The sequence below is a fragment of the Anser brachyrhynchus genome (genome assembly GCF_964034855.1).
Source record: "Anser brachyrhynchus genome assembly, chromosome: 4".
Classification (NCBI taxonomy): domain Eukaryota; kingdom Metazoa; phylum Chordata; class Aves; order Anseriformes; family Anatidae; genus Anser; species Anser brachyrhynchus.
Genome location: NC_137698.1, coordinates 26,906,766 through 26,925,368, shown reverse-complemented (window position 1 = coordinate 26,925,368; position 18,603 = coordinate 26,906,766). Strand labels below are relative to the sequence as shown.

Below are 18,603 nucleotides of genomic sequence, written 5' to 3'. Positions count from 1 at the left end.
AGGAGCTACCACCTGAACCCTGTTTAGTGTTACTAAAGTCAACAAAGGAAACTAGCGGTGCATGGTAACACATGAAAATAGCCCAGATTACGGGATAAGAGAAACATTGGTATATCCGAAATTGGATAAAGGAATATTGGTAGCCCACCGAAAAGGATCTAGAAGAAAAAGAGAGGGCCAGGTACCATGGACACAAGTGGTACAGATCCCACACAGGCAACCATCAGAGAATTTACTGGTCGGATGGATTAAAGATTTTGCCATAATTAAAGGAACTGATAGAATTACTGCTTGTATGCCCATTCCAAAAGCAACGGGGGACCCGCTTGAGTGGGGTATAATAACCTCCCCACTGCCCCAAGTAAAAGGAAATGAAACAATTCAATGTAAAGAAGTGAAAGTTTTAGAGAGGATAAATGTTACACAATACTATAGGAAACTGAGCCCCCCCAACATCAAGGTCTGAATGTGAAAAGAAGAACTACCAATTCATAACGATAGGCAGATTTAAGAATGTGGGACAGTGTTATTACGACAAACTACGTGTAGTAGAAGGAGTTAGAGAAAAGATTGTTTGGGAATGTCAAGAGAAAAATGAGCCAAAAGGAATGAAAGGGTGGGATAGTTCTTGGACAGTAAGTTTATTGCAGAAATTCCAGTATGGAGGGAATACATCATGGTGTATTAAATGGCAGGTTTCCCTGCAGAATGGAACTGATCAGTTTTATACAGTAAGCCGGGTTGATAGTAGTGGTAGACAAGAGTCAACAAAGGTAGCTTGGTGGACTTGTGAGAAGAAATACACTTGCGACAGTAATAATGAAGATATCAAGCACTTACTTCCGGTATTGATAGCTCTTAGGGCAGGATGTGTTTGCCGAGGAATTAAGTACAATTTGGAAAGAAATAGCCAGGCTAGTCAAGTTGCAGTGGATTGTAGCTATAGTACCATACAAAGTCCAGGACAATTTGTATGGGCAGCCAGTAATGGAACTTGGACTACACACCTGCCGATAGATGGGGAGCTAAAAGAAATAATTCTAGGACTCCCTCCCCACACTGCGTCCAATAGGGAAAAAGTCTCCTTTTAAGGGAAAGTTGGAAACCCTACAAATTAGTAGAGCAAAAAGAAGTTTAGAAGAAGGGGCAGATGAAGATATATGGCATGAACCCTCGGATGGAGTAAAATTCAATTGGGCATTAGAATCTCTATTTGCAAAGGTAGTTACTTATCGAAATAGGGAAATGATTTATAAACTTACAGGACAAGTGAGTAGGCGCACGAGAGCCACAAAAGAAGGCTTTAGAGACCTTAATATCCAACTACAATCTACAACTAAAATGGTGCTACAAAAAATCTATTGGCATTAGATACACTGTTATTAAAGGAACATGGAGTATGCAGATTTCTAAAAGATCATATTGATCATTGCTGCATTCACATTTCAAATGTGACTATTGATGTAGAACATGTCATAGAACAACTGGCTTGAGTAGAACAAGAAGCAGAACAGGAAGAGAAAGATATGACAACAAGCTGGTTGGATAAAATTTTTAGCTGATGGACTATTAGTAACTGGGTTAAGTCCTTACTGGAGACAATAATTATATTGGTGATTGTAGGGATACTAATTTGCTTAACATTTATAATGCTGAAAAGTCTGATGCTAAGGAAGACAACCTGGAACTGGACAGTGATGCAAACCATTGCTCGGCAAATGGAACCACGTCCTCAATATCCTCCACCAGCATCTAACAACTTCGGATTTCAGAGAAAGAATCTGAGGAACCCAGGAGGCGAAATGCAATGAAAACTGAGTAGACAAAATCGGTTTCAGATCAAGTGAAACCAACCAGAAGAGCGAACATAAAATAAAGCAGAAGTGGTGGACTTATGAAATGTTGTGACAATCCTAATCTTTGTAATTTTCTTGCTTCCTAATGAAGTTATTTTCCTTGATTATATTATTGGTGAGCACTGAGTGTAAAACATTTTAGTTAGTTAGTGAAAGCATTTGCCCTCCTCGAAGGAGTGAAATGCTTTCAAAGGGGGGAAATGTTAGTAACAGAAGAAGAAATAATACAATATTGTTTAATATGTTACATTTGCGATGTACTGTTCCGAGGCTGTACTTGGAAGATACAAAATATATGTGCAAGGGTAACATGAGAACGCACCAATTCATGATGAGGAGTAAGGAGGATTAAAAGAATGCTCAATTTGCAAGACGTCTAGATAACTGGGGCTTCTTGGACTCTGGGAACTGGATCAAACCAACCTTGCGGTTTGGACTGAGACCAAGGGCTCAGAGAGCATGCGTGAGAAGGAAAGGTTAAAAAGTTCAACTCTGATGAAGACATCTTACTTCATCCTGACGACCATCAGAGATTAGTACGCAAGCGCAGAAGGACTGATGATTAGCATACGAAGCGAGGCTAGGCGGAGCTAGGAAATGAATATGCATAGATGAGTTGTGAAACCTAATGTGTCTGTAATATCTTAGGGGATAAAAGAGAACTAAGAGAACAAATCAGACAAAGTTAGATTTGGGCAGGCATGCCCCTAACTTCCAGCACCTAATAAAACACCTTCATATAATCTTTGTGGATTATGTGTCTTCATGAACACTAACACCCCCATCTGACATCCTCGTCCTGCGGGGCTGGGGCTGCAGGCGGTGCTCTGCGCTGCTTCCCCAGCCCTTGCCCCCCAGCGGCCTTTCCTTCCGTGCTGAGCAGGGCTGGCTAAAGCCCATCCCTGCGTCCGGTCTCGGCTGCTCCCCGTGCGCTGGGGCCTGTCCTGGTCTGGCCCCGTTCCAGCATGCCACGCTGTTGCTGCATCTCGGGCTCGGCTTTTTCCCTTCCAGGCTTTCCTGTACAAGGCTCTTGGGACAACGCTGGGAGCTTGTCAGGAACTCCCACACGTCCAAGAGAAGCCGCTGCAACATCTGAAGAAAGCAAAACCTGAGGAGCCATCTGAGGCCCAGGTGAGTTTCCCTGGTCTGTCCCTGGGGGAAAGGGCTTCTTCCGGCCCTGCTCCAGGCCTTTTCCATCTCCTCATCGCTGCCTGCCACTGTGGCTGGCCGTGACTGAACGTCTGGGCCTGTGCCAACTGTCCCTCGGTCTTTTGTTGCAGGGAATCATTTCTCTTGTCTGCCAAGCCGCCGACAGCCACTTCCGCCTGGCCTTGGAGACCTTCACAACGTTTGCTGCCACACTGTGCAACGCCCAGTGTTTTGGGGCTTCCAGACGCAAGAAGGTGAAGCGTTTGGGGTTTCACTCATTGGCTTTCTTCCACCTTCTTTTCACTTCTGCACCAGTAGCGGCCAAATCATGGCAGCTGCATTTAGGTTGCCCCTAGTGTAAGAACCCCTCGAGACCTGCGCTTCGAAGGGGACCCCCCGCAGCTGGGGCCCGTGGGGTGTCTTCGGAGAGGATGGGGTTTTGTGCCTCGTGGATCCGAGCTGCAGCGGCTGCTTGCACACAGCCCTGTTCCCCTGACCGAAATGCAGCGTGACAGAGGCTGCGCCCTTCCGGCCCAGCCCCATGCGAGAGCCCGGCCTGCGGGCTCGGAACAACTCCTGGCCCCAGAGCTCACAGAGCTCACAGCTCACAGCTGGGGGAGCAGCTTGAGGAGCTGCCAGGACGTGCCCGGGGAAATAAGAAGCTGGTGCAGGGGCAGGGCAGCTCCTGCCTCGGGAGCCCAAGGGGCATCGTGGGGTGTGGGGGGCCATCGGGCAGACGTCTCACAGCATCTTTACCAACGCAGATGACCCAGGCCAGCAGGAGAGCTCAGGCCACTTGCAATGCTGCCAAGAGGAGCAGCATCTACAAGAGGGAGGGCTGGTCTGTTGTGCCCAGTGACCTGTAGGGAAGGTTCTGGGCGGGGAGAAAGGCTCTGGTCCTCCTGCCATCTGGCAGGGAAGATAAGGAGCCCCAGGGTCTCCCTCACTTTGGAGTTGGGGGGTATTTGCTGCCGGGGAGGAGAGAGCAGCTGCTGGAGCTGAAGGCAGCACTCACCGCCACAGGCTAGGCTGGTTAGATTTGGGGCGGTCGATGAGGACAAGACCAGATGCCATTTGACCGTCTCTGGAGAGCGCTAGTAACTCTTTTTTTTTTTTTTTTTTCCTCTTCCTTTTTCCCCTTGCCAGCAAGCTGAAGATCTCTTTTAGCAGGAAGGAAATTTGCAGCCTGCTGTCTGACTGCTGCCAGTCCATTCTGCCACTTCCTTCAGCGGATGAGCAGATGGAGGAGATAGGGAACGCGGAGGTGGCATTGCTGCAGCTACAGGTACCTTGCTGTCCCTTCCCTGCCCACATCTTGGTCAGGACCCCACCCCCCAGCACAACCTGTGCGCTGGCAGCAACCGTGATACCGCATCTCTGTCCCTCTCCTCTGCTTCCAGTCTCTGCACATGGCCACGAAGGCTCTGGGCCGGCTCATGGCAGTCCTGCTCAAGACAAAGCCAACCACTGTCGTCTTCGTAGACATCGTCCACGTGAGTATCCATGGGGCGGTGGGGAAAGCATCCCTCCTGTCAGTAGTGGGGACCGAGATCTGGGGCCCCTGGCGAATTAGCAGAGGAGCAGGAACCTCCTGCTGCCATGCCAGGTCACTGTGACCTCAGGGAGGCAAAGAAATGGGCCCTGCAGGGGGGAGAGCCAAGAGGCATCCCTTGGCCGGCTGGAGCAAGGAGATGGCTGCATGAAAAAGCTCCTGGGTGGGGGCAGGTGTGTCTGAAGAGAGTGGGGCAGTGCAGGCAGCAGTGCCAGTGCCCACTCGGTGGGGCCGCGGGGCAGGCCCTCAGGGAAAGTGCCAGGAAGGGAGGGAAATGGAGAGGGATGGCGGGAAGGGAAAGATGCCCCCTGTGAGACAGAGCTGTTCTGCCCCAGGTACTGTGGCTCCGGCTCTCCTCGGACAATCCGTGGGAGCGCAAGAGGGCCCTGCAGGTCTACGCCCAGCTGCTGGCGGATTGCAGAGATGGAGTCACTTTCCAGGTGAGTAAGGATGCCCACCGTGTGCCCCTGCTCCCTGGAACCACTGGGGCCTGGAAGGGGAGCTCTGCCCAGCTGTGCACGGGCTTTCGGGTCCCCCAGCACTATGGGGTGGCCCCTCTGCCCAGTCCTGGCTTGAGTGGGGCACGGGTGGGAGATGCAAGGGGGCGCTGGGGCCGCCTACAGCCTTTGTTCTTCCTCTCCCCCATGCAGACAAGATGTGCCTACGTGCCGTTTGGCTCCTTGGCGGGATTGCTGGGGCCTCTGACCTATGACCCCGTGACCAGCTCCCGCCAGCTGGCCGCTACCTGCCTCAGCTCCCTTCTCCACATCCAAGGTGAGTAGAGCAGGCGCCTGCCGGCCCTCTGTGCCCCGCCTGGCCCTACCAGGCTCCCAGGGGCTGGGCCCTGCTGCCAGGAGGGAAAGGAGAGGCACGGTGCTCGGCTGCTGTCCTCTCCCCACCCTGTTCGTCCTCCACCTCCCCAGCCACCTGGGGAGGGATCCTGGCAGAGGACCACCCAGTCCCACCTGCCAGCAGCGTTTCCTGCAGCCGGGGGCACTCAGGGCCATCCCCCGCTGCTGACAGCAGGACGTAGACCCCTCAAGTGAGGAGCGTTAGGAAGGAGGGAGCTGAGCTGCAGGCCCAGAGCGTGAGGCGATGGATTTTGGTTCAACCCCTTTCCAGCCCCTTGAGAAACACTCTCTGTACTGAAGGAAGCTGCTGGATGGGGCACCAACCAACCCCCCCCCGGGAAATCACGTCGAAGGCAGTTCTTACCACCTTTTCACCGAGCAGCATCTGTCTGCGCAGAGTAGAGTGTTGGCCTCCCAGAGACGCTGGTGGCCTGTGTGGCAGGAGGAGAGGCAGCTGCAGGGAGCAGAGGCCTGCAGCCCCTGAAACAAGCACCGCCAGCTTGTCAGCTGCAGAACCTGGCAAGGGACATCCCGCTGCACCGAGTTAAAGACTAACTACCCTGGCTTCTGGTCCCCCTTCAGCAAAGCCCGGGAACGGAAGTTCAGTTTCCCTAAGTGTGACTCCCCTTTTCTCCCCATGCTCGTTCCAGCCAAGGCCACGAACAGGGTGTTTGAGACAGACGACCCTGCGAGCTGGTGTGAGGGGCTGAGTAATCAGATCACCGCATCTCAGCAGCTCCAGACCTCTGTCAACATTGGAAAGGTAAAGAGTGCCCTCAAGTTTGCATTAAGGCCACGGACTTCATGATGGCCATCAAGGAGACCTTCCGGCGTGCCAGAGGAAGACGTGTGCGTGCTGCAGGGAACTGGATGATCACCTTCGTGAAAATATGTGGAAAGGACATTCTTCCAGACGTAAGAGACATTTTTCTGCGACGTGGACTTTCTCGTTTTGGCTGTCGCACCACACATCTTGCCGTTTGTGTGCTAAAGAAGCTCTCGGTGCAGAGCCAGGGCTTGGGCAAGGTGGTAGGGGTGAAATTTCGCCTTAAAGCTTGAAAGCGTGGCAAGGGAGCAGGCGTGGCTCATGGGCTGAACGTCCATGTCCCCGCAGAAGCAAGGACGTACCAAGACATTCCTTCTCCCCTGCTTCTTTCAGGTGCCAGGAGTCCTCTCCATCCTGCACACCTGCACATGGTCCATGCTGCAGACCTCGTTCATGTACTTTGTGCACGATGCGGTGCTGATCCTGGCCCGCTATCACGAGGAGCTCACGATTGATGTCATCATCCAGAAGTTTGTGCCTATGGACAGGTATATGCACTACTCCCTTTCTTGCTGGGGTCAGAGAGCCGTAGCTTGTCTCCACTAGGGTGATCCAAGTGAAGCAGCAGCTCCTTTTCCTACACCAAAATGTCTGAGGTGTGCTCGTATCGCTGGTAGGAACCGGGCATCTTCAGCCCAGCTGCTGAAGAAGAGTGAGGTGAAGGCATCACAGGTAACAGAGCATACGGGCTCATGGTTGCACATCTTCTCCTTTGCAGAAACACACTGGAGCTGTGGAGGACTCTGGGGAAAGACAGCATTGGCATCTGTGTGCTGAGGCGCTTATCCGAGAAGCTGAAGAGAGTGGGAGACGACAGCTCCGAGCCCAGCTCGTCCAGTCGCAGGCTGGAGGACCACCAGCCTTCTCCGGAGTCCTTGACTGTACGTTCAGTGGCAGGGCTTTGCGTCTGCTCCCCCACACAAAGTCCGAGGCAAAGGCGTTGGGTGCCCTTTGCAAACGTCTCTGGACACTGCCAGGACGCTGTGCTGGGGCGTCTCCGCGTTAGCAGTTCGGGACGGCCGGGACAGCCGCTGCTCCCAGGCTGCAAGGCTGTCACGGATACGGGACGTGCAGGCAGTAAAAGTGCCCCAGGCAGCCAGGGGGCCGGGGCTGGTGGCAAAGCTCTTGTTTAACAGGTGGTTCTCGGTCTAATTTCCCTGTAGGTCGCCTGTGCCATCTCAGAAGTGGTGTCTGTGCAGGCCGAGAAGGGGGTCCAGAGCTTGCTTCCCTCCCTCCTCCCTGGGCTCCTGCTGCAGGTCAGCGAGGCACTGGGGGAAGAGATGCTGTTTGCGCCCCTCAGCCCCTGGAGAGGGCTCTCTGAGGATCAGCGGCGAGAGGACAACGTGCGCAGGTCAGGAGCGGGAGGAGCAGGGAAGGGGGGCTTGAATTGCCTAGGCAAGCATGTTTGTTTGTTTCCTGTCCTGCTTCCTAGGCATGAGGCCACTTGAGGCTGCGGATTTGTTTTTTTCCTCCCATCCCCGTTTGTTTGGGGTTTCTTTTCTCTGTTTTTCTCTCGGGCAGGCTGTAATTATTGCATGATGGCTTGTCCAAAGTTTGTTTTCCTTACGGTAGAGATGTCTGTGTGCTGAGGGTCTTCCTGCGCGGTGACTTCCAGGGAGCACGAGCACAGCTGCCACATCCTCGTAGGGTTTGTGGCCCAGCTCTGACCACAGGCAGCTGTGCTTTCCTGCCCTAGAGGCCCTGCCGGTGTAATTCATGGCCTGTCAGGGTGCACCAACCATTGCACTCAGGCGGTGCTGCCTCCCTGCGGAGGTTCGAGTGGTCAGGTCAGTCCCCCCACAACATAACAGGGCACTTTGCCGCAGGGTGCCCTTAAGGCCCAGCTGGGGGGCCCCATCCCGGGAATTCTTTGTAGCACCGCGCTCTGCCCCTGCTCCCGCTCCTCAAGGGCAGGAGAAAGCTGGGGCCGTCTGTAGCCTGCAAGCCCCTCTGCGCAACATGCTGGCGGCAAGGGCCCGTAGGGAGGGCTGTGGGTGCCTGGCATCGATTGAGCCTGGGGGCCCTGGGTTTTGTCCTTCTGTAAGTGGCTTGGGGCATTGCCAGGTCTAAGAAAGACAGTTGTTTTTTTGCCAGCTTTACAGACTTGGCGGCTACACAGCGTTGCTTCAGCGGTTCTTTGCCTCTCCCTCGATGGAGCTTGGGATGAGTGAAGAACCGGCTCGTAAAGCTGCTGAGCATTCTTGCTCTGCTAAGTCTTCCCCTCCGGAATGCTGCTGTGATCTGAGACTCCTCTGGCTCTTGTTCTTTCACCAGGCCTTTTTGCGAAACTCTTATGTCAGTGCTGAGCAAATGCACTCAGAAGAACTGGCTGACGCCGTCCTGGATGCAAAAAATGTCGGCGATGCTGGAGAGCCCCCACACTCATGCCGAGGGCATGTGCCTCCTGACGAGGTGAGAGCCCCAAGGCAGCATCTCACCACCTTCCTCTGGGTGGCTGCGTCCAGGGCAACGGCTGGCGGGGACCTTTCCTGCGTGCTCGGGGAGCTCTGCTGCAGGACAGAACAGCGCCTGTGCTGGAGGAGGGGAAGTCCGGGGTGGCAGCCTGCAGCCTTCCCGCCTGACCAGGCGTTGCCTCTTGTGCTCTTTGTGCAGAGTCCTGGTCCGTGCGCAGCTCATCTCACAGGAGCTGATTGAGAGCTTCTCCCAGTGGCTGGACTGCCCATCAGCAAACCTGCAGCTGACGGCCATGGCTTTCTTTGCTGAGGTGAGGCACTAGGAGGGCAGGAGGGCTCCAGAGGGCTTTTCTTAAAGGTATTGCTGCTTGGGCTGCCTCTTTCTGTGGGAAGAGATCAGAAGAAAGCGTCGCCATCGAGACTCGGATGGAAGCTCCTTTGTTCGAACCCTGTTTGTGTGCTGTGCCTGGGCTGAGGTTGTGTCCTGACTCTCGTGGATGTGTTGCTCTATTGTAGCTGATGAATGACCCGCCTATCGAGAGGAGGAACGTCCTGAAGATTCTCAGGGTCTTCACTGAGAAAGCACAGCACCGAAGCAGCACCATAAGGCAGATGGCAGTGAGAGCTCTGGGCAACGCAGTCAGCAGTGTGCCCATGGAGGTGAGACGGATTTTCCTGTGCTCTGACTGGAGCCCCTCCCTAGCAAGACCCCGGGGGAGAGCTGCTTCGAGAGCCTGGACAGAGCGGCAAAGGCAAAAACAGGGCTCTTTCCTAAGGCCACGCTCCTTCCCCTGATGCCAGCAGGGCTGCCAAGGGAAAATTTGGTGCAAAATGTCAGAGTAACAATGCTTCGTAACAGACCTGTCAGCCACGTAAAGAGCAGCTCTTTGAGGCAGGAAGAGCCCTAAGTCTGTGCGTGTCTTTGGCTTTGCAGGTGCGAAAGCACAGGAGACCTGTTGTACAGGTGCTGCAACAGAGCCTGGCGGACATTGCCTGTCCCGAGGTGGTTGCAGAAAGCATGGTGGCGCTAGCTGAGTTCGTGAGGGTGCTGCAGGCAGTGAACTTGGGATCGGCCTTTGAAGCCATCGCCAGGTCCACCAAGATGTTCTTCGAGTCTGTGAGTGAACCCAACTCTTTCTGCCGCTGGTCTGAGAAGTGGGGGGTGGGCAGGGGCCTGCACGCGCCGCGTGGATGGCCTCTGCTGGCTGAATGTCTGCTTTGGCCTCGTTACCCAGCTGACAAACGGGTTTCTGGGTTGCAGGAACTAGAGTACCTTCGCTACTCGGCCTTCCGCCTCTATTCAGTCCTGGCCTCCTCAGCCTCGATCAAGCGGTCGTTCTTCGCCGGAGAAGTGGCAGAAACATGGGTCAGCCTTCTCCTGCACCTCCGGGATCCCGACTTTGCAGTTGCTAGCGTAAGTGCCCTTGCAGCTTACTCCCAAAGCCACAGAAAGCTGCGCGGCCACGGCCGAGGCGTTCTGCCACTCCGGCCTGCTCAGCAGCTGCTGGGCGTCTCTGCAGATCCCTCCTAAAAGTGTTCACCGAGCCTTCCGCTGTGCTGCCCAGGGCAGTCTTACCAGCATCGCTGGCAGGACCATCTCAGGCCTCTGGTCCTTTTTCTGGCCACGTGCCTCTGTGCCTGCCTTTTCCTCCCGGAGCCGGTGCTCCCCTGGGAGAGGGCAGTGGGGAGCAAGCCCACGGATCCGGCCGCCAGGCATCAGGACTGGGTCGGGTGCCGGCCTAAGGGATGGAGCAGGTCCCCTCTGCTGCCGCCACTGCATTCCCCTGCCAGCGAGTGCCCCTCGGGCAGCCCCCCGCCCAGGTGGAGCTCAGCAGCACACAGCTGGACGAGCTCCCTGGGTAGGCCCCAGACACTCTGGTGGAGGAGGAATGACGGCACAACTCTCTTTTTCAGATGTGCAAGATCACCTTCAGTCTCTGTGCTCCATTTATGGGGCTGAGTCGGGTGCAGGAGATCATCGATCTCTCCAAGAGGCTGGGTGCAAACGAGCTACAGTATGAGGTCTGCAGTCACCTGGTAAGTAAGCTGTGCTCCGGCGAGACATCAGGGCCCTGCGGCCCTGCCCTGGCTCCCAGAGGGGAGTGTGCGGTGACGCATGCTGGGCTGGCCGGGACTGGGACATGGCCATCCCTCCTGGCCACCCGCTGCCTCTCACCTTCCCCCTGCGGCCCACCCAGCCAGCTGGCTGAGGGTCAACAGAAGGCATCTTCTCGGACCCACATGAACTTGTGCCTTCCTGTCTTTCCCTAGGCCAGATACGCCCCCGCCATGTTGGACAGGCTCCACACCATAGCCAGGAGAGGCTGCCTAGAGAACGGTCAGAGGCTGCACACATCGGCCGTCGAAATCCTTGGTGAGAGCCCGCACTGGAACTTACCACTCCCTTTCCCGACCAGAGAGCTGGAGGGGCCTCTGCTTTCTCTTTCCTCTTTCCTCTGGGCCCTGCCTTTGCAGAACAGGGCAGACAGGGTTGCTCAGAGCTTGGCCTGTGTGCAGGAGAAGCACCACACAGCTGGCGCTAGCAGAGTGGCCGGGCCCCTCACGGGGCGATGCTCAGATTGGCTCGCTGCCCCGTCCCGGGGAGGTGCAGGCAGCGTGGTGGGCAGCGAGTCCAGCCTGCCCCCCACAGCCTGCCAGGCACCAGCTTGCTGGTTCATCCTTGCCGGGGCCTGCTCCGGAGGCTGAGCCACAGCACCCACCGTGCTGTGTACCATGGGCTCAAGATGGGGTAGACAGGGACACAGGGCTTTTCATTGCAACCTGCCTCCGAGTTCCTTAAAAAGCTTTAGCAACCATCAAGTTGTGATATTTAGAGCCTTGCACAGTGGCTCCCCAAGTATGTGTCCCAGCCGTAGGGCAGGGCGGGAAGCCAGGGCTGTGGAGCAGTGCTCTGATGTTTGCCTCTTTGCTCTGTACTTTAGATGACATCCTGGCGAGAAGAAGAAGAAGGAATTGAGGCTCCGTCAGATAGCAGGTCGGTTCACGTGGGGCTGAGCTCCGGATCCGTGGGTCTGGGCAGAGGTCAGAGCCCAGAAGCAGCCCGGCAAATGCCCGGCACCAGGGGCCGGCCAGCCAGGGGGGAGCAGCTCCAGGGTGGCAGGGGGGACAGCTGCCTGGGCTGGCTGCTCACAGCTCTTTCTGTCTTGTTGCAGCTTTCCAAGGCCTGAGCAGCACTGAGGACACCCGAGCGTGGCAGGCGGCAGACAAAGCCCTCCGTGACTGTGGCACACTGTGGGCAATAAAATTCCGCACGTGGTCTCACCGCTGTGTACTTGGGGAAATACAACTCAATGTGGCCTCACCACTGTGGACAAAGGGTCTTTTTCCCAGGGCCAGGGGGGGCACGCTGGAGCCTGTGGGGCGAGGCCTGGCAGGATGCACAAATGGCTTCTGAAGGAGTTGGCAGACCTCACCGTGAGGCCTCCCAGGATTATCCTTCAAATGTCACCGCGATCAGGAGAGGCTGCTGAGGACTGGGAGAAAGCAAACGTCGCTCCTGTCGTCAAGGTGGGCCAGGAGAGAGACCTGGGCACTGTGGGCAGGTCGGCCTCACCCCAGTCCTCAGGGATGGGATGGGATCGGAACCGTTTCCAGCCCTGTGCAGGACGAGGCTGGGAGGGGAGCAGCCAGCACGTGCGATGCCGGGGGACGGAGTGCCTCAGCTGCCTGACGGCAGCCACAGCCAGGCTGGGCGAGGGGAGAGCCGGGCAGGGCCCAGCGCACCGCCGCTGCTCAGCGCCTCTGGGCTGAGGCCTGCTCCCGTCCCCCTGCCCCGTCCTCCCACCCCACGTTGGGGGCAGGGCGCGAGGGCTGGGTTGCGGGGGGCTGCAGGAGCGGCCCTGAGGGAGCCAAGGCTGGGGCTGCCCCGGGCACAGCCTGCACGGTCGGTTCTGGCCTGTTCCAGATGGTGCCAGCCGGTTCCCCAATGGACCGGGAGGACTCCACCGGGGCACCCGGAGACACCTCTCAGAGAATCAGAGCTTGCGGCGCCACTGTGGCAGGGCGGGTGGAGCCCATGGCCGCAGCACCGTTACAGCATGCCGTAATGTTACGCCAGCCCTCCTCGTGTCCTGTGGCGAAGTAGGGAGTTATGGTAACATCCGAAGCGCAGTAGTGGGGCTCGACATCTGTTTGGGCACCTGGGGTGCTTTTCTATGTGCTACCTAAGCAATAATCGCGTTACCTAAGCACTAACCAAGAAGTGGGAGAGATGTATCCTGTACCTTAGGGAGTGAGCCAAGCTTGAGGTGGTTTATAGCGATCTGGGCAGCCAGAGGAAGTCAAGTTCACGTGACGCATGTGGAGAAGTTCAAGCACCAAGCTTGCACCAAGCACGCCATCGTCATATGCCAACTCATTGCCAGTAGCGACCTGGAAAGACAGAGAGGAGCACATGGATGAAATGGCTGAACAGCCCCTGCAGTGCAAAGACAGTCTCTTCCTCCCTGCAGGCTTGCACCTCAGCTGTGGAGAAACAGGGTAGATTTAGATTAGGCACTGGGAAGAAGTTCTTTACACAGACAGTGGTGACACACAGGAACAGGCTGCCCAGAGAAGCTGTGCATGCCCTATCCCTGGAGGTGCTGAAGGCCAGGCTGGATGGGGCTTTGGGTAACCTGGTCTGGTGGGAGGTATCCCTGCCCATGGCAGGGTGTTGGATGGGCTTTAAGGTCCCTTCCAGTCTCCACCATGCTATGATTCTGTGACTCTCTTGTCATTTTATTCCTAAACACTGGATCTCCTGTGCAGGTCCCTTGCTCTTACTTTGTTTTATGGCCAAAACAGCTTTCAAAAAAAATTTGGACTATTTTCTTCCCTTTCTCAAAAATTTCTGTTGTGTAACAGAATCATAACGAGCAGTAGAAAGTTTAACAAGGCCTCTACCAGAGCTTTCCTATAGGATACCAGCTCAGAGGTTCTACTACAGTTACTGCAATCCTTGGCTTTCCTAAGCTGTAAGCTTGACAGAAACATACGACTCCCATACAGCTAGAAGGGCATTAGGAGAAACATTTCTTACCAAGTGTTTGTAATACGGCTTTCATTCAAACGTTGAAAATTCCTGTGGCATAAAACTGTTATTAGGAGGGCTCCAGTCGGCATCTCCTAAGATCCTTGATGAATAAAGTAACTGGTAAACAAAATAATAGTGCAGACGTCTCATAATGCTTACATGAGTTCTCAGTGGTAAAAAAGCTGGTGCTTTATGGGTACCTTACGAACACAACATTATAAATTTCCCCTTGCTGCAAACATTACAAAGATATTGACCTCTGTGAATCTGCAGTAATACTGTGAAACATTTCTTGAGCACCTTTCCATCTTGCTATTACGCTGTGTCCCCAAGGTTTTTTTCTTGACAAACCTCTCCAAATTTGTTTCTACAAAACTCTCTTCCCTTAAGAAGAAACTGCTTGCCACCCCTGTTCTCAATGTGTACATTTCGTAAGAACGTATACTACTATAACCTGGATCTTAACTTTTTCCCCCAGGTTTCACTAAAGAGCCCTTTTCACACTTTGCACATTACAGGAACTCATCTTGGGCATCTTTGGAAAACTGCTCTCAAAAGTAGTTCTCAACAAACGCTTCTGTGGTGGTTTTACTCGGACGGGTGGCTGAGCTCCACCACAACCGCTCTCTCACTCCCCCTCCTCAGAGAGGAACAGGGAGAAAATACTATGCAAAGGGCTTGAGGATTGAGATAAGGACAGGGAGATTGCTCAACAATTATCGTGACGGGCAAAACAGAGTAGGGAGACAGTAAGATTTTTTGCCTATTACTAACAAGCTAGAGAAGCGAGAAACAAAGGAAAGAAACCAAAGATGCCTTCCCCACCGTCCACCCTCTTCCACCTCCTCCCCGTGAGCGGCGCAGGGGAACAGGGGAATGGGGGTTGTGGTCAGTCTATGGCACTTCATCTCCACTGCTCCTTCTCGGTCACTCTCGTCCCCTGTGCTGTGGAGTCCTTCCCAAACTGATCCGGCGTGGGCTGCCCACAGGCAGCAGCTCTTCAAGAACTGCTCCAGATATGGGTCCGTACCACGGGGTCCATCCCTCAGGAGCAAACTGCTTCAACCTGGATCCCCCATGGGCAGCAGCTCCTGCCAGAGTCCCTGCTCCTGCGTGGTCTTCTCTCCACGGGCTACAGGTCTGGCCCAGAATCTGCTCTGGTGGGGGTCCTCCACAGGCCGCAGCCTCTGTCAGTGCAGGTCCACCTGCTCCACCGTGGTCTCCTCCACGGGCTGCAGCGTGGAACCCTGCTCCACTGTGGTACTCCATGGGCTGCAGGGGGACAGCCTGCTTCACCATGGTCCTCACCACAGGCCGCAGGGGACTTCTGCTCTGGTGTCTGGAGCACCTCTCCCCCTCCTTCTTCACTGACCTTGGCGCCTGCAAGGCTGTTTCTCATTCTTCTCATTCCTCTCTCTCTCCCAGCTGCTGTGTGGCAGTTTTCTTCCCCCCCCCCCCCCCCGCCCCCGTCTTAAATACGCTCTCACAGAGCACAAACAACATCACTTACTGGTTCGGCTCTGATAAGTAGCGGGGCCCTTACCAAACGAGGGGCAGCTTCTAGATTCTTCTCACAGAAGCCACCCCTATGGCCCCCTGCTGCCAAAACCTTGCCACATAAACCCACTACAGCTTCAAGACCTTGCAGACAAATGGGCAGGGAGTGCAGTCCCCATGCTGTAACTCGTCAGATGCCCAGTGCACGACTGCTGTTCATTCGCAGCAGCACACCCTCACAAGAACACTTACTGGTGGCAGCCTGGTCCAAATGGAAATGCTTTCTGCCATTATAGATCTCATGCCTGGCTGCAGGGGCGGCCCTGAGGGAGCCAAGGCTGGGGCTGCCCCGGGCACAGCCTGCACGGCCGGTTCTGGCCTGTTCCAGATGGTGCCAGCCGGTTCCCCAATGGACCGGGAGGACTCCACCGGGGCACCCGGAGACACCTCTCAGAGAATCAGAGCTTGCGGCGCCACTGTGGCACGGCGGGTGCAGCCCATGGCCCCGGTGTCATAAGGGCACGCTGTAACAGCACGCCATAAGGGCACGCTGTAACAGCACGCCATAAGGGCACGCTGTAACAGCACGCCATAGGGGCACGCTGTAACAGCATGCCATAAGGGCACGCTGTAACAACACGCCAGCCCTCCCCAAGATGGGGCTTTGGGTCCCCCAGGGCCCGGTGGCGTGGAGTCGGCGTTTGTTCCCAATGTGCGTGTTTGATAAGAAAGTTACCGAGGCAGATGCTTACAAACTTAGCGGGTTGGCTCCTTGGCGGGATTGCTGGGCCTTTTTTTACATGTCTAGTGCTAGAAGTGAAAGACAAGAGAAGCCAGAAGAAATATAAAGCTATACTTACTGAAATTTCAATACATTAACATGACAGTATCCTAAACGTGTCTGCTGATGACGTAAGAGGTGCGCTTATCGCCCAAAGCTGCACGCTTTTCCTTGCCTTGTCAGCAGAAGGTGAGGTACTTTACTAGGAAGTCCTGCATACGCTGTTCAAAAAGTAGAGGCAGTTGCATAAAACGTAGATAAAAAACCTTATACTTGCCTTTCTCCTTATCTCTGATTTGATTTCCTGTAACAACAGTCACAAATCTGTAGCTACAAATATTTTTCCAAAATGATATATAAATTCAGAAGCCCAGCAGGTCTGACAAATCCTTTTACAGTCAGTTAATTTGTGAACTCTCATATGGTTTTATCACTCTGACCAGACACAAGCAGATTCTTTTAGTATATGAAAGCAGCTGCTGACAGGTGTTTATTGTTGCCGTCATCCGCTCTTAATATTTAGACTGCAAATTTGACTCCAGCCCGTCCGCCCTTAAGCAGCAGTAATTACGTCTGAAGTAGTGAAAGTGAAGTGAGACAGCCATTTGATACCTGCTGCTTTAACAGATCTTATATAACCTCCTGAATTACTTTTATTCTGTACTTTTCATGCCCCAGTCAAAAAGATGAGTGTGTTTAGGAAGAAGAGTAAAGGTTGGACATGACAATAAAAGCAATTCTATTGCACTATTGTGAGAGTACTACCGTGCATAAGATGGATGTTACGGTGCAAATTCCTGAAAACAAACAAACAAATAAAAAACCTTGGTGTTGTTTCTTTTTTAATTTGTGAATACACCAGTAAACAACATTCTTTAACTAGATACACTGGCACTGTAAAATAAAGTCTTGCTACTGCAACTGAGCAGGAATTAACTGTCTTCGAGGCGGGCCAGGCACAGCCGGTTCTGGCCTGTTCCGGATGGTACCGGATGGTTCCCCAATGGACCGGGAGGACTCCACCGGGCCAATCCAGGCAGCCAGTGGCACCTCTCAGCCCATCAGAGCTGGTGGCGCCGCTGTGGCGGTATCAAGAATATTAGAAAGAACTCTTTTTTTTGTTGTGATCCGTGGTTGAGCATACACTTGAGGACGAGAAGAATGTATGAAATGGTACTTAAAGCTTCAGAGTCTTTCTCAATCTGTTCTGTCAAAGCTGTTCCATTTTGTGCAAAACACTTCAGTATTCACGAAAGGAAAGCCTGGGACCTCCATATCTCAGATGAATATGCTCTCTACCAGGCTAGAGCGTCACTCTTATCATCCTTCTCTTTGGACCATAAAAATCAGTATGATGAAGAATGGGAGTCTAGTTCTGGTGATTTATTTCCAGAACATTTTTATATAAAATTGCCATCAGACTCTTCTTTCAGAAAGATAACCTGGTTTTGCTGACTGCAACAAGAAAAGATTTCTATTTGGGTTCAATGCAGTATCAGTATATATAGATATGTTCGTTCGACTTCTGATTTTATTGAGTTTGGTGCTTTCCTAAAGAAAGGTAGAGTAGTAGATCACAGAAATATCCTACCAAGTTTATTTTCATTAATGTATTAATTATAAGCATTATCTTCCTGAAGTAGTTACCTTTTTAATTTCAGGATTTTTTTTTTTTTTTTTTTTTTTGTATAGCTGGAAGACTTTAAACTGCTGTTTAGGAATACAGCATGCTGATAATTCAATAAGTAGCTACCTCAAATTCACGCTACTCAGCTTCTATTTTCATTTTACAGAAAAATTATAAAAATCAGTTATTTGCAGTGGAAAGTGATTTATGTACCTGGCATATACCTGGAGAAACATCTCCCCAGTAAAAACATCAGTCAGCACACTTCACAAAGCTCCAGTGTACACTTTAATACAGTTCTGTATGTATAGCTTCATGTCCTTTCTTTTGTGAAAAGCAGAATGGAAGCATCTGGGATACATACGTGCATTTCTCAACACTGTTTTTCATAAAACAGCATAAGGCAGACACAGAGGTTAGTCAAACGCAAGAGGGGCAGGCGCTGAGCTCTGCTCTCTGGGGACAGCGGCAGGACCTGAGGGAATGGCATGGAGCTAAGCACTGGAATGGGGATGCCCAGGGAGGTCGTAGAGTCTCTTTCTTTAGAGATATTCAAAACCTGCCTGGATGCGATCCTCTGTGACATGCTCTAGGTGACCCAGCTTGAGCAGGGCGATTGGACTAGAGGATCCCTGGAGGTCCCTTCCAACCTCAACCATTCCGTGATTCTGTGATTCTGTGACAGGGGAGGGTCAGGCTGGGTGTGAGGAAAACGTTCTGCACCAAGACGGTGGTCGGGCTCTGGAAAAGGCTCCCCAGGGCAGTGGTCACAGCACCAAGCCTGCCAGAGTTCAAGAAGCATTTGGACAACGCTCTTGGACACAGGGCCTGACTTTTTGGGCGGTCCTTTGAGACTCAGGAGTTGGACTCAGTGATCCTTGTGGGTCCCTTCCAACTCAGGATATTCTGTGATCCTGTGACCCCAGTGGAGAAGTGGTGGAAGGTGACAACCAGACCATGATACTGTAGGTTTGCCACGATGTATCTCAGTGCAGAAGTTTCCTCTTCAAGTCTA

General features: G+C 53.5%; 1 protein-coding gene across 2 annotated transcripts; it reads left to right on the top strand.

Annotated features, from left to right (window-relative positions):
- The first annotated feature begins 6,096 nt into the window (after positions 1 to 6,096).
- LOC308193897 (maestro heat-like repeat-containing protein family member 2B) lies at positions 6,097 to 10,413 on the top strand. 2 transcript variants are annotated; one of them, XM_080589006.1, is made up of 9 exons: positions 6,099 to 6,323; positions 6,568 to 6,722; positions 6,953 to 7,115; positions 7,398 to 7,585; positions 8,509 to 8,646; positions 8,848 to 8,959; positions 9,165 to 9,308; positions 9,583 to 9,765; positions 9,910 to 10,413. In XM_080589006.1, exons 1-9 carry the CDS (start codon positions 6,213 to 6,215, stop codon positions 10,177 to 10,179), a joined length of 1,464 nt encoding a protein of 487 aa, XP_080445132.1. In that variant the 5' UTR covers positions 6,099 to 6,212; the 3' UTR covers positions 10,180 to 10,413. The 2 variants fall into 2 exon arrangements, with proteins under 2 accessions (XP_080445131.1, XP_080445132.1); XM_080589005.1 differs by having other exon boundaries at positions 6,097 to 6,323; positions 9,583 to 10,413.
- The last annotated feature ends 8,190 nt before the right edge of the window (positions 10,414 to 18,603 follow it).

Coding starts and splice junctions, on each gene's coding strand:
- LOC308193897 (XM_080589005.1), top strand. CDS start 6,213: ATGATGGCCATCAAGGAGACCTTCCGGCGTGCCAGAGGAAGACGTGTG. Junction 7,116..7,397: donor CTTCTCCGGAGTCCTTGACT/GTACGTTCAGTG, acceptor ATTTCCCTGTAG/GTCGCCTGTGCCATCTCAGA. Junction 7,586..8,508: donor CGAGAGGACAACGTGCGCAG/GTCAGGAGCGGG, acceptor TTCTTTCACCAG/GCCTTTTTGCGAAACTCTTA.